The 14,832-nt window shown below is 46.8% G+C and overlaps 1 protein-coding gene across 3 annotated transcripts in view; it reads right to left on the bottom strand.

Annotated features, from left to right (window-relative positions):
- LATS2 (large tumor suppressor kinase 2) overlaps positions 1–14,832 on the bottom strand; it is a 94,100-nt gene that overhangs the window by 4,213 nt on the left and 75,055 nt on the right. For 2 of the 3 annotated variants that reach the window (XM_037037294.1, XM_037037296.1), the window contains 5 exons: positions 8,424–8,556; positions 6,052–7,352; positions 4,585–5,167; positions 3,131–3,313; positions 884–990 (listed from right to left, as the gene is read on the bottom strand). In XM_037037294.1, the coding sequence (XP_036893189.1) occupies positions 884–990; positions 3,131–3,313; positions 4,585–5,167; positions 6,052–7,352; positions 8,424–8,556 (2,307 nt within the window). Of the gene's footprint in view, positions 1–883; positions 991–3,130; positions 3,314–4,584; positions 5,168–6,051; positions 7,353–8,423; positions 8,561–14,832 lie in introns of all 3 variants that reach the window. The other variant, XM_037037295.1, reaches the window with a different exon arrangement.

The following is a 14,832-nucleotide window of genomic DNA, read 5'->3' as shown; positions in this document are numbered from 1 at the left end:
TGGCATGAAACTAACCCTTAATTTAGGGTTCTTCTAATTAAGAGACTATTAATTTGGAGTCTACCATAAACTCCAGGGCATATGAAATCTTCCTAGAATTGTTAGTAAACATGTGTCAGTGGGTAAGTGCACTGTTCTGAGAAGTGGTAAAGATTTCATCAGATTCTCAATTCAATTCAATTCTTCTTAAGTAATTGAACCATTTATGCCAGAGAGTAAACAGCCATCATTCTAAAACTAATTATTTAATTACATCAAATGAATGTTAGAAATATGTACACTACCATAACCTTATACTGATAATTTGAAAACAGTAATGATAAAACATCCAAATAAACAAATTTATCTCTTTACGGATAGTTTATATAAAGTTTTCTGTTCCTTTGCACAGTGGCAGTAGAGACTAGATCTGACCATGCCTTACTGCTTGCTTTTCTTTCTTCTTACCTAGAAATACCAAGATGGCAGGGGACCAATGGTTTAAGTAAAATTTCACACACACAATATTCTGTATTTTAAAACTCTGGTCTAACTCTAGGGCTTTACTTATTAAAACAAAAATGTTCACCCTGGCTGGTGTGGCTCAGTGGACTGAGGAATGGCCTGTGACTCTAAGGGTCACTGGTTCCATTCCCAGTCAGGGCACATGCCTGGGTTACAGGCCAGGTCCCCAGTAGGGGGTGCACAAGAGGCAACCACACATTGATGTTTCTCTCCTTCTTTCTCCCTCCCTTCCCCTCTCTAAAAATAAATAAAAATCTTTAAAAATAAAATCAAATCATTAAAATCCCATTTTATACAACTGAGATTCCCATATCACTCAGAATAAAAGGTCAGAACATCATGTGTTTGCAGCAAATGGATGCATTTCCCCCTTCATTACCTTTAGCTGGGTCTCTGTGGGAGTGGGGGCCAAAAAGGGTGGCTGCCCCACCAGCATCTCAAAGAGAATCACTCCAACGCTCCACCAGTCACAGAGCTGAGTGTACCCTGAAAGACAAGGCTACATTCAAGTCCAGCATGGGTACATACTCTTTGCAGAGAACTGTACGAAAAACTCAAGTATTACTTTGCTACATGGGGAAACATGGTGTAGCAACACACATTATATAAAAGAAAATCCTATACAAAACACATCCCCTTGTATGTGTGGCTCAGAATAAAGGCTGGAAAGGGTATGTGCTAGGGTGGTAACAGTGTTTATGTGGGCAGGAGGGTATCACTTGCTTTTTTTCTTATTTTCAGTCACTGGTCTGTGATAAACACAGGATGCTTTTGTAATAAGAAAAAACAATTTTAAAATATTACTGTTGTTGTTACTAATGATACTAACCAGAATTTTAAATTCTCAAAGATCATACAGACACAAATTATGATTAGCAGTAACCACAAACAGGAAGTGTTAAGACCTGTGAACAGGTGTGTCCAGTCACGAGGGCTTCCTGACCAGGCTTTCCTGAAAGGGACAGAGGTAAGTGAAGAACATGAAGGGAGGAGGAAAGGGAGCACCTGAGGAAAGGGAGCACTTTGGCAAAGGGAACAACTGTCACTGAAGACACAATCCCTGTGTGAGGCATTAACTAGCCAGGCTCTTCCTCACAGTGCTCCCAAGACAGAGCTAAGGCAGGACATCCTGCAGTTCAGTCAGAGTCAGCCCCAAGGAGGCTGCAGCGCAGGTGCATTTTTTTCTCTGATTCTCTCCCACTTTTCCTCCAGAGCCTCAGGTCCCATTCTAAACCATGCTCCAGTCTTGATGTCACCCAATCTGTGCCAAGTATGAACTGGGACCTTTCCCAGTTGGCAGTATTCCCAGTCAAGTTTCTCCAGACTCTTTGGTGCCCTTCATCCCAGTCTTTCCTGCCCGTCTAGCACTAGGGGCTGCAGAGTAATACCACCTCCAGTTCCTGGACTGGACGCATGGTGGATGCTGAAGAAGGGTAGGATGGGAAGAGGGATGTTTTGTCCCATGGCCCAGCACCACTTCCTCCTACTTTGAGACTGTGACTGGGCACCAAGGTTATTGTTATAGCTGTGGCTCTGAGTGGTTAGTTAATTTGCCTTGGATTACCGCAGCTAATAAAGAAAACACAGATTTGAATCAAGTCTGGCTGGCTGCAAAGATTTGAAACAACACATGTGAACTGTGTTGTTTCTGTCATACTCAATAACCAGCTGGAGATGGTACAGCTCAACTCAGAATGTGAGCAAGAAGCTGTGGTGCATATATATAATGGATTATTACTTGGCCATAAAAAGAATGAAACCTTACCATTTGTGACAGTGTGGATGGACCTGGAAGGTACTACACTAAGTAAAACAAGTTAGCCAGAGAAAGACAAGTAACTTAGAATTTCACTTATATGTGGAGTCTACAGAACAATATAAACAAGGTAAAACAGAAACAGACTCACAGATACAGAAAACAGATTGATGGTTGCCAAAGTAGAGGGGAGGTTAGAAGACTGGGTGAAAAAATTGAAAGGATTAAGAAGTGCAAATTGGCATTTACAAAACAGCCACAGGGGTGTAAAGTACAGCACAGGAAAGAGTCAATAATATTGTAATAATTATGTATGGTGCCAGGTGGGTACTAGAAATATTGGGGGTGGTGAGGGTGGATCACAATGTAAATGATGACTAACCACTCTGCTGTATACCTGAAACTAATACAAACTAATATTGAACTTAAAGTGTAATTGAAAAGATAAAATAAAGTAAGTTTTTTAAAAAAGAGAGCTAGAGCCAGAAATGTCTTAGGTGGATGAACAGTGTCTCTGTGCCCCCCCGAGTTGTTTCTACCACACGACTGTCAAACTAGTTCTGGAGCGGTTCTCCTGGGAACCAGACAGTAAGCCCACACCTCTATTTCCCACTTCCCAGTCAAAGGCGGAGCGAGCAAAGACTGACCTAAGGGTACATGTCTTCTGTCATCCTGGGGGCAAGTGCAGTTCCAAAATGGAAGTGACACATGCTTCCATGGGTACACAGTTACAGGGGAATATTTAGGGTCTTAGAAAGCTGGGGCTGGAGAGACTCTCAGAGGTCCTCTGGCTCTACGGGTAAGGAGTCAAGATGGCCTCTGGCTGGGCAGGAGTGTGGAATGGCCTAGGTGAGCGCCAGAGGCACCCACCTTTTCGGAGAAGCACTTCTGGCGCAATGTAATTTGGGGTCCCAACCAAGGAGTGCGCCAGACACCTCTGATGCTGCTTCTTGGCTCTCTGTTCCAGGGTCTTCAGCCTGTCTCCACAATGACAATTAGACACATCATCCCAGAGGTCGCCAGGCTCCATGCTGTCCTGTCTGATGTGGCTCCCTTTTTCACCCAGGAATAAGAGAATACAGAACAAATTAATTTTTCACATTTTGACAAACTCATAGCTTCAAACTGAAGAGTAATTCAATTCAGCTCCTTATGCACTAAGAGAAAGAACCCTGCCCAGCTGCTCAGCAGGGCAGCCTGAGGTCCTGGGCGTGAGACTCCACGTGAGGTGAACACTGCACCATGACAGAAACAACTGTGGCGTGGTGACAGCAGCTGTAGGCTGCACTGAGCCTTAGGTGACTGAGGGAATGTCACTTTGTGCCCTTCTCATGCCAATCTCAACAAGGCATGCTTTAAGATGAGCATGGAAAAGTGTAAGAAGATTTTCGAAATGTGAATTTAAAAAATGACATAAATGCCAGAAAATAGGACTAGATTAAATGACTTAAGATTAGTTTTAAGTTAAAAGAAAAAGCCCAGAAACCTGAAGTATGATATTAAAATAAATACTTTCTGGCTGGGAAGCTCAGTTGGTCACAACATCGACCCAATATGCCAAGATTGAGGGTTCAATCACCAGCCAGGGCATACACAAGACTCAACCAGTGAATGCATAAACTAGTGGAACAGCAAATCGATCTCTTTTCTCTAAAATCAGTAAATTTTTTAAAAATTTAAAAAAGAAAAAAGAACCCAAGCCATAAATAATAGCCAGCTGTTTCTGATTTTTCCAAACAGCAGAACTATAGGAGCTAAACTATAATCATCCCTATATCCATACCTACACTTACAGATACCTACAGATACTGCAGACAGTGCAGGCAGATTCAGGTCAGCTGTATTAAGACTCCTTAGGACGTCGTGAGGCTCACTTTTTAAGGTTCATTTTAATAGGGCAGAGTGACAGTTCTTCACAAAGGCCCCATGACACCCATTGTCCTAAAAATACCATAGTAAAAAAAAATCCACTCACACATATCATACTACTTTCTTAGGGAGAAAATGATGTCACACCAAATTATAAAATAATGGAGTGACAGATAATTTCACAACAACTAGGAGCCACTAGAGTGGGAAACAGTTGCATTTAGATCTGCAGTCCCCAACCTTTTTGGTACCATGGACCAGTTTCATGGCAGAGGGGGAGGCGGAGAGGACGGAGGCAGAGCCCAGGTGAGCTTTGCTCATAGTCCAGTTCCTAACAGGCCGTGGTCCAGTCCGTGGTACCAGTCCATGACCCCACAGGGGTGGGGACCCCCTGCTTTAGATAGCTAAGTTGTGTCCAGATGTGTAAAGCAGGTGTGGTGTGCCTAAGACAGTACCTTTCTGGTAGTACTTGGAGTTGTGAGTCCACCTAAATCCAGTGCAGAGGCCAAAATCTGTCAGTTTGATGTGACCATCAAGATCTATCAAAATGTTGTCTGGCTTGATGTCTCGGTGGATAAAGCCCATCTTGTGGACGCTCTCAATGGCCAGAGTCAACTCTGCAATGTAGAAGCGTGCCAGGTGCTCGGGGAAGACCTCCATCCGGATGAGCAGGCTCATCATGTCACCCCCAGGGATGTAGTCCATCACAAAGTACAAGCTGTCCTTGTCTTGGAACGAGTAGTAGAGTTTGACTACCCACTCATTGTCTGCCTCAGCTAGGATGTCCCTTTCAGCCTTGACATGGGCCACCTGATTCCGGTTTAGGACGTCCTTCTTCCTTAGGGTCTTCATGGCATACAGGGCATGGGTGTCGACCTTACACGCCAGGCATACTTCCCCAAAGGCACCTATCCCTAGGGTTTTGATTTTCACAAACATGGACTTGTCCATCTTGGCCCGCTTCAGCCTGTTGTAATTAGACTCCTTCTGGTAGAGGATTTTCCTCATCTGCTCCTGCTCAGCCTCACACAGTCCAGCCTGCACAGAAGGAAAATAAAGGTCACATCTGAGGAACCCCAGGAGGAAATGGCTGGTGGGAAATGCCCTAGAACTGAGAGGAACCTGACTTGATCTACAGGAATGAGAAGAAAGGAGAATGAGTCCAATACACTCCAAACAAAAAAACAAATCAGTTTTGTTCTTTATATCCATATATGACACAAATCCAGAATCCCAAGGGAAGACAAAATAGTTCTCTCTCCGGGTGACTTTAGGCCCTTAAAAACAAAAGGAAACATCTATTAACAAAAACCCGTGGAAAGGGGACCACAAAATGTTAGAAGCTCTAAAAGCAATCTAACATTTTAATAGCTCAGGGGAAAATGAGAAAACAGAAAAGTCAATGAAAATGAGAGAGCAAAAAGTAAGAGCACAATTTTATTTTTAGAATTTGAAATTATTGGTTTGTGTAATTTAAATTTACTATAACATTTAAATTTACTAATTACCTTCTCATCAAGTCAGTTCCCTTTGAAGCATTACTTTAATGAAAGAATAAATTATTTAAAAAAGGATAAATGAATCCCATAATTTCAATTCATAAAGCCTCAAACTTTGTTTCTACTCTTCCCAAAGTGTTTTATTAGTGAAATTTAATGAACTTTGCCAATGAACAAAAGCAAATAAAAACCAATTTGCTAATTCTCTTGTTGGCACATGGTGCACAGCTATAGCTGATCCCTGCAGTCCTCAAAAGGAAGAAGGGAGGCTGACACACCTGTAATTTCTCCAGGTTCTCTCCCCATAACCAGACCAGTGCTGGGGAGATGACTAGTTGGTACCAAAAGTGCATAAAACAGAAAGAAAAGGGATCCTGCTGCAATTCCTATTAATGGCTTAGGAAGAGTGAAAGAAGAGATTACTCTGGCCATCTCCTGCTCCAGCTGCAGCCTGCGGTTGACCTTCTGCTGGTAGGTCTTGATGACATTTTCCACATGCTGCTCCATGAAGAACTTGAACGCATAGGGTGAGTAGCTCTTGATTCGAGACTCTCTTTTTTCCTCGTCACGGCTATGTTTGCGAACTGGGACAGGAGATGTTTGGATCAGTTTCTTATCCTTCCCAGCTCGATCCACCTTGATGCCTTTGTGGCCCCTGTCGGGGGGCTCAGAGGGGTTTCCCCGCAGCCTCTGCTCCAGCCCCGCACACAGGCAGTCCACATCCACATCCACCTGCTCGGCTACACCCTGCAGCAGCAGGTGCTTGGGGTAAGGTGGGGGCGGGCACCTCACATCCACATCCCTCGGGTAGGGGCTGGCACCCACCAAGGGTGGAGGGTGCTCATCAGTAGTGTCAGGCCCATCAGGTGCTGGGGTGGGTGCGGGCACCCAGGCCGGATGGGAGGGTCCCACAGCTGTCTGTGGCTCAGGCCGGAGCACGCGCACACTCTTCACTGGGTGCAGGATGTGAGCTGCTGTCACTGCCGTGATGGTGTTGGGGGAAGCCATGGCCACGGGCTGCTGGTGGCTGTTGAAGGAGCTGCTCCTGCTGGGGACAGTGCCCTCGGGCCGGAATGCCGCCTGCTTTTGTAGAGAGTTGCGCCGGGCCAGGGTGGGCACGGGCCATGGCTGGACAGGGGCGCTACCAGCTTCAAACAGGTCCACATTGAGGCTATTCCTGGAGGGGGCCAGGAGGCTCTGTGGGGGTACCATCACGTGCACCTGGGGGGCCTGTTTGTGGTGTGGGTGCAGCACATACAAACCTGCTGTGGCCCCCACTGCTTGGAAGGTGTGGCCAGCCCCTGGCTGCCCAGCTGGGCCCTTGGCAGCCAGACTGGCATACCCCACAGCATCTTGTGGCACCTTGTTCTGGAAGGATGGGCTGCGCTGGACGCTGTAGCTCAGGGGTTCCCCGGGCACCAGCAGGTGTGGCCTGTAGTGTGGGCCCTGCAAGGGGAGGCCTTGGCCTCCGGGCCCAGCCACGGGGAAGTTCATCCCGGCAGCCTCCATACTTGCAGAGTAGTCCTTGGGCTGGTGCTGGGAGCCACCAGGTGTGCTGTGGGGACTGGTGCCAGCAAAGAGATAGTCCATGTACTGCCGGGGCACCTCCTCCAGAGCACCGTTGCCCTCATAAGCCCCACTCATTGGATGGTAGGGGGAAAAAGGATCCTCTGCTCCTTCAAAGCTTGGCCTTTGTGGCACTGAGGTGGGCGCCAAGCCCTTTCCTGCAGAGGGAAGAAAGAATCAGCGTGGCATTAGAGGGGTCTGTCCAGAAGGTTCTGGCACTTTCAGGCTCTTTCGGGACTGAAGATCCCTGGGCAAGGCTGAACTCTGTTGGGGCTCATCTGGGCTGCCTCTGAGTCAAAAGTTCTGCCCTTCCCATAGAGAGCCATTACGGGGGCCCCTGACAAAGCCAAGACCCTCTAGAGCCACCACATCAGGAAGAAGTCACAGCCAAATATAGCTGTTTCCTGCACCACTGAACAAAAACCAAAGGCTAATGTAGAAGAGAATCACACAGAACATCGCCCTGTGGTCCCCTGAAAGCTGTGCTCTAAGACAGGACCAGAATGGCTAAGCACCATGACATGGATGGCTAACCAGTGCTGTGTAATGAAACTCCTTCTGCCAAGAAGAAAACATGAGTGTGTGTCCTCTTAACAGCAGAGGTTCATCTTTCAAAGCCTGTACAGTTCTCACTCAGCAATGAAGTTGGTTTGTCCCAGGCCTTCCACAAAACAGGGGAAACTGCTTTGCTAAGTACCACAAGTCCTCACCACACTTGGGGGAGCTCATGCCCCTCATCTGCTCCATCCCAGAAAAGGACTCTCCACAGAGAGCCAGAGAAGCCGAGCACTTGCTCCTGGGTCCAGGCCTCCCCAGTACCAACACCCTAAGCCACTGGGCAGTGGTTCTCAAGTGTGAGAAATGGTGTTTTAAAATCAATGAAATAAGCCTCCCTTTTGAAAGATGCCTCCACAGGCCTAACAGAAAGTAAAAAGAACATTTTTATTCCCACTCTGCCTAATTTTAATATCCAGTGAATTTTGCAATCTTTCACAAGTCGCTCCCAACATAGGTTATTTCAGATGGGAGGGTACCCAGGGAAGTTGCATGATCTACCACCGCTGCATCCCCTCCAGAGCCTGAATGTCAGAGCAGGGCAGGCTTGGTTCATCCATTACAGGCTAGCAATGTGCCCAGAGGCAATTTGCTGAACACGACCACAATAGACCTTATTTTATGTTTGTAAATCACAAACCAACTTTACTAGCAGGCTGCAGGCCTCAGCTCACCTGGGGAGGTCTGCTTGATGACACGCACGATCTGCTCCTTCCTTGGGTCCAGGTAGCCCATCTTGCTGATGTAGTCCAGGGCAGCCTCAATGCTCCTGCTGCCCGTCTGCTTCAGCGCCCGGCCTGCCATCTCCTGCAGGAAGCACATGGTCACCTTAAAGCAACCAGAGACTTCCATTCCAGCCCTGCTCCTGACTGTTGTGACACTTGCCTCCCTGTGATGTTGAAGGTGCCGCAGATGAGTCTCAGAATGGGCACAGTTGGTTAGATGTCCTCAGGTGCCTGATGGTGAGTCTACCCTGTACTAAACCACAGAGGACTACTTAGTGTGTATCAAGAACACACAGGAATTTTGATGGTGGACCTGAAAGAATCTTAAATTGTTTCACCTTAGAAAACTTTTGAGACTGGGTATAAACCTAAAACTCCAACAGTATACTGTGAAGAATGGTGGGGTCAAGGAACCTTGCTGTAACCCAGCTCACACCCAGGCTGACTCTGGGACATGGGCATCTGCAATGCTGAGGTCCAGACCAGGTGATCTGCCCCAAGGGGATGGGAAAGTTGCTAAAAAGTCATCTATAAAGAAACTTCCTGAATGCCTACTATTTGCAATGACCTATGCTGCCTAGAGCAGTTGGGAACTTGTGCTTAGGGCCCTGGTTCGGTGGGAGAAGGAAAGAACAGGCTAAAGGAGCCTAAGCACTCATGGGTGGCACAGGACAGGCCCCTTAGAATTCCCCTGGGATACTACAAGACAGACACTGGTGGTTACCACGGGGAGATGCAGGTAGAATGGATGAGGGTCAGAGGAATCAGACTCATCTCACCAAGGGAGTGGGCACCAAAGACTGCTCATGGAAGAGAGGGCTCTTCAAGACAGACAATTTGGACAGATGGCGAGCCCAGTAGAGAAAATGGATTCTTGGCATGTGGAACAGTCAGAGCAGGAGCTTACAGAGAAGATGGGTTGGAGGCTTGAGGAGGCAGCAAAGAGGGACCACCATCTCGGTCAACTGGACACAGAGTTCTGTCCCTATTTGAAAGCAGTTGCAGAGGCTTTCCAGGAGGGACACTGGTCAATGAGAAGATCAATCTGGGGCACAGAGAAACTGTAAGGTGGGGGAGATCCAGCATACAGGAGCAGATGGTAGACAGAGGGACAGGACACTGAGGACTGTGGCCCAGGTACCCTGTGGTCGGCTCTGCAGAGCTGTGAGCCGTGAGAACATATGGGAGGATGGTGACCACAGAGGACAGCCTACTGGACGCAGGGAGGCTGTTTTGAGGGTTGAAGGGTGGAGAAATGAGGAGGAAGAAACGAAAAATTTGGAAGAAAGGTGGTGAAGAGATGAGAAGGGCTCTGAGGGTACAAGGGTGGGAGATCACTCCTGTAACTCAGACTAGGAGAAGGGAGGGGTGGAAACACAGAGAGATTCCAGAATGATGAGGGGGCTCAGGTTCTGCTGAAGGAACAGTGCCTGTGTCTGCACACTGCCACTCAGGAGACAGAGCCACCACTCCAGATGCTCCCTCCTTCCTCACTACACACTTAAAAAAATATTTTATTCATTATGCCATTACAGTTGTCCAATTTGCCCGCTTCATTCCCCTCCACCCTGCACACTCCCACTGCCCCCCTTTGGTTCATGTCCATGTGTCACAATTTCTCTAGCTTCTACATTTCCCATACCATTCTTGCCCTCTCCCTATTTTGTACCTACAGTCTATGCTATTTATTCTCTGTACCTTCTCCCTCCTTCTCCTCCTCCCACTCCTCTGTTGCTAACCCTCCATGTCATCTCCATTTCTGTGGCTCTGCTCCTGTTTTAGCTGTCCACTTAGTTTGCTTTTGTTTTAGGTGTGGTTGTTAATAACTATGAGTTTGCTCATAGTTATCAACAACCTTTCATTGTTAACATCCTTTCATTGTTCGTATCTTTTATATTCTTTTTCTTAGATAAGTCCCTTTAGCATTTCATATAATAAGGACTTGGTGATGATGATGTCCTTGAATTTGACCTTTTCTGAGAAGCACTTTATCTGTCTTTCCATTCTAAATGAAAGCTTTGCTGGATAGAGCAATCTTGGATGTAGGTCTTTGGATTTCATGACTTGGAATACTTCTTTCCAGCCCCTTCTTGCCTGTAAGGTCTCTTTTGAGAAATCAGCTGACAGTCTGATGGGCACTCCTTTGTAGGTGACTGTCCCCTTATCTCTTGCTGCTTCTAGGATTCTCTCCTTCATTTTAATCTTGGCTAATGTAATTATGATGTGCCTTGGTGTGTTCCTTCTTGGGTCCAACTTCTTTGGGACTCTCTGAGCTTCCTGGATTTCCTGGAAGTCTATTTCCTCTGCCAGACTGGGGAAGTTCTCCTTTATTATTTGTTCAAATAAGTTTTCCACTCATGGCTGTTTCTTTTCCCCTTCTGATACCCTTATAATTTAGATGTTGGAAAGTTTAAAGATGTCCTGGAGGTTCCTAAGCCTCTCCTCATTTTTTTTGAATTCTTGTAACTTCACATTTTTCTGTTTGGTCATTTCTTCCTTCCTTCTTGTCCACCCCCTTGATTTGAGTCCCGGTTTCCTTTCCATCACTTTTGGTTTCCTGTGCATTCCCTTCATTTCAATTAGTTTAGCCTTCATATGTTCCTCTAATATGCGACTATCATCAACCAGTTCTGTGAGCATCCTGATCACCAGTATTTTGAACTGTGCATCTGATACACTGGCTATTTCTTGGTCGCTTAGAGTTATCGGCTCTGGGGCTTTCAGTTCTTTTTGAGCCATATTTTGGACTGTTTGTGCCTGTTGCTTATGAGGAACGGAGCCCTAGGTGTTCACCAGGGCAGGGCAACTCAGTCGCTGGGCTGTGATGCTGTATGTGGGGGCGGGGTCAAAGGAAAGCAATGGCAGACCCCTATGCTGCCTCCCGCCGCCGGGGGCCCACTCGGTCTGTCCCACTGCATGTGGATGTGCAACCACGGTCAGCCCACCACCTTGTGCCCTCACTGGGTCCACCACTGGGGCCTGCATGGTCTGTCTCACTGCTCACTCCTCTGCTGGTTTATCTGCGCACGAATGTGTAGCCACGGCCAGCCTGCTGCCCTGTGCCCTCACTGGGTCCTCCTGATGCTACCCCAGCTGCCTGGGCACCTGGGGTCGGGAGATCCTTCCTGCCCGACCCTGCCCGACCCTGCTCCGCTGCTGGCTCTGCCCCTCTTACCAGTCCGGTTGAACGGTTCATTGTTGTCGGACTTCTGTATAGTTCAATTTTCTGTTTTTGGCTGTGTCTTCGTTTACTAAACCTTTGTTGTATTCAAACTTGGTTGTGGGAGAAGGCACAGTGTTTCCACCTACGCCTTCATCTTGACGGAAGTCTAAATGCACTTTCTCATTGACAGAAAGTGTGTATGTTTGGAATATGGAAGAGTTGCTGAAAGTGAGCAGTGTTCAGAAAGTGGACACTTCAGTGTCTCCTTGACTGCACGTGGCATGTGAAACTCAACTTCCCTATCTTGCAATTCTGTTGTGCAATGAGGTCAAGTCTGTGAAGGAGTCTCCGCAGCTTGGAGAAGGACCTGACAAGAGACCACCTCTTATGTCAGGGGTCACCCGGAGCTTTTGGTGCTCATTTAATGTGTGCTATTAGAAGATGACTCTTAACACAGCCTTTTAATCTGCAGGAACCGTTCACCTGCTTTGTGTGCAACATGGCCACCAGCCCATCTTCTTCCCAGTGAGCTGCCAGCCACGGTCATTGCTCCAGAACCTGTTACATGTTCAGGGATTGACAAAGTTAAGTGTGCACATATTTCAATCTCTCTCTATTTACTGGGCACCCCAACTGCAAGACTTGTATGTTTATTGTGCTACAAATCTAGAAATGTAACCAAGAAAACTCAACACAAGGAGACCATAAAGAATGACTCATGTTCACAGGGACATTTCAGGTCATAAAATCTCACCTCTTAAATGCGTAGCTCATTTATCAGTTAACTTTCAGTAACCAGAGTCAGAGCGTCTGCCTATGTGTCACTGCCCTTCACTGAGCCAACGAGAACCATAGCTTTCATAACAACTGTCCGGAGACACAATTACACCATGCTGTCAAAGCCACAGGCAGCCCTGCCTCTCATCCCCTCCCCAGATGCCACAACTGCTTATGGCCCCAGTGAGCTGTCACTAAGCCGCAAGCCCATCTAACAGCATGACTCCCGTCCTCAGACTCTGAGCCAGCAGGCTGGAGTGGCACTATGAGAAGTGACTTAAAACCCGCTTGGAGGAGAGGCATAGAGTGAGGGGGTGCAGCCACCACCTTGAGCATCCCCACATAGTAGCCAGGTGCTGGGCCTGCCACCAGGTGGGAGAAGGCCTCATCACGGCCAGCTGCCTCTCCTGGCACCGGTCAGGGAGTGTGGTTGCAGCACCATCACACTTAATTTCTTTAATCGGGGCACCCAACAGTGCCTCGATTCTGCCCCTCAGTGAGCCTCCTCCATAGTAACCTTGACAAGCTCTCTGGCTGTCACAGACCGCAAAAGGCCCTGAAAGCCTGCCCCACTAGCCTGCAACCTGCACAGCAGAGAACCTGCCAGGAAGCTACAGAAGACTAATTAATGGTCAGCTTTGCTGTTTCCCGGCTCCTGAAGCACCCTTACACAGTGTGGTCTGTCCCACCCGCTCTGTCCTAGTCTCAGGTAAAGTCTCTGGGTGTGTGCCTACCTGCCTTTGCTCTCCTACCTGCCATCCCTGCAGGGGCAGAGCTGTGGCACACCCCTTCATGCTCCTACAACTAATGGCTCATAAATAGGAAGACAGAAGTTGGATTCACACACTCCATAGCTCAGCTGTTTTCCGGCATCAATATAGAGTAATTTAAATTCAGAGAAAAGGACTTCCGGCCAAGATAGAAGTGTAGGTGGAAACACTGTGCACCCTCCCACAACTAAATTTAAAGACAGCTAAGTTTTAGAAACAAAAACGCAGCCAAAACAGTGAAAATTGAACTGTACAGAAGTCTGACAACAACAAAGCACTCAACCAGACCGTGTAACAACCCAGTGACTGGACCGCCCGGCCCTGGTGAACACCTTAGGCTCCGCCCCTCATACATAACATGTGCGAAGAGACCAAACATTATGGCTCAAGAACAGCTCAAAGCCCCAGAGCCTATAATTCTAAGTGATCAAGAAATAGCCAGTGTTTCAGATGCACAGTTCAAAATACTGGTGATCAGGATGCTCACAGGACTTGCTGATTTTAGTCACAAATTAGAGGAACATATGAAGGCTAAACTAATTGAAATGAAGGGAGATGCACAGGAAACCAATAGTGATGGAAAGGAAACTGGGACTCAAATCAATGGAATGGACCAGAAGGAAGAACAAAACATCCCACCAGAAAGGAATGAAGAAATGAGAATTCAAAAAAATGAGGAGAGGCTTAGGAACCTCCAGGACATCTTTAAACGTTCCAACATCCGGATTATAGGGGTACCAGAAGGGGGAAAGAAACAGCCACGAGTGGAAAACTTATTTGAACAAATAATAAAGGAGAACTTCCCCAGTCTGGCAAAGGAAATAGACTTCCAGGAAATCCAGGAAGCTCAGAGAGTCCCAAAGAAGTTGGACCCAAGAAGGAACACACCAAGGCACATCATAATTACATTAGCCAAGATTAAAAGGAAGGAGAGAATCCTAGGAGCAGCAAGGGATAAGGGGACAGTCACCTACAAAGGAGTGCCCATCAGACTGTCAGCTGATTTCTCAAAAGAGACCTTACAGGCAAGAAGGGGCTGGAAAGAAGTATTCCAAGTCATGAAATCCAAAGACCTACATCCAAGATTGCTCTATCCAGCAAAACTTTCATTTAGAATGGAAGGATGGATAAAGTGCTTCTCAGATAAGGTCAAATTCAAGGACATCATCATCACCAAGCCCTTATTATATAAAACGTTAAAGGGACTTATCTAAGAAAAAGAAGATAAGGATATGAACAATGAAAGGACAGCAAACTCATAGTTATTAACAACCACACCTAAAACAAAAGCAAACTAAGTGGACAGCTAAAACAGGAGCAGAGCCACAGAAATGGAGATGACCTGGAGGGTTAGCAACAGAGGAGTGGGAGGAGGAGAAGGAGGGAGAAAGTACAGAGAAGAAGTAGCATAGATGGTAAGTAGAAAATAGATAGGGGGGAGGGCAAGAATACTATGGGAAATACAGAATCTAAAGAACTTGTGACACATGGACATAAACTAAAGGGGGGGAATGGTGGGGGAGGGGTGTGCAGGGTGGAGGGGAGTGAAGGGGGGGAATGGGACAACTGTAATGGCATAATAATAAAATATATTTAAAAAAATAAAATAATTCAGAGAAAAGTTATGATGTACAAAGAAACGAATTTC

The sequence above is a fragment of the Sturnira hondurensis genome, unplaced genomic scaffold (genome assembly GCF_014824575.4).
Source record: "Sturnira hondurensis isolate 20B ecotype Veracruz unplaced genomic scaffold, ASM1482457v3 Scaffold0022910, whole genome shotgun sequence".
Classification (NCBI taxonomy): Eukaryota; Metazoa; Chordata; class Mammalia; order Chiroptera; family Phyllostomidae; genus Sturnira; species Sturnira hondurensis.
Note: the sequence above shows the minus strand (reverse complement) of the source record. Positions and strands in the feature narration are given on the sequence as shown.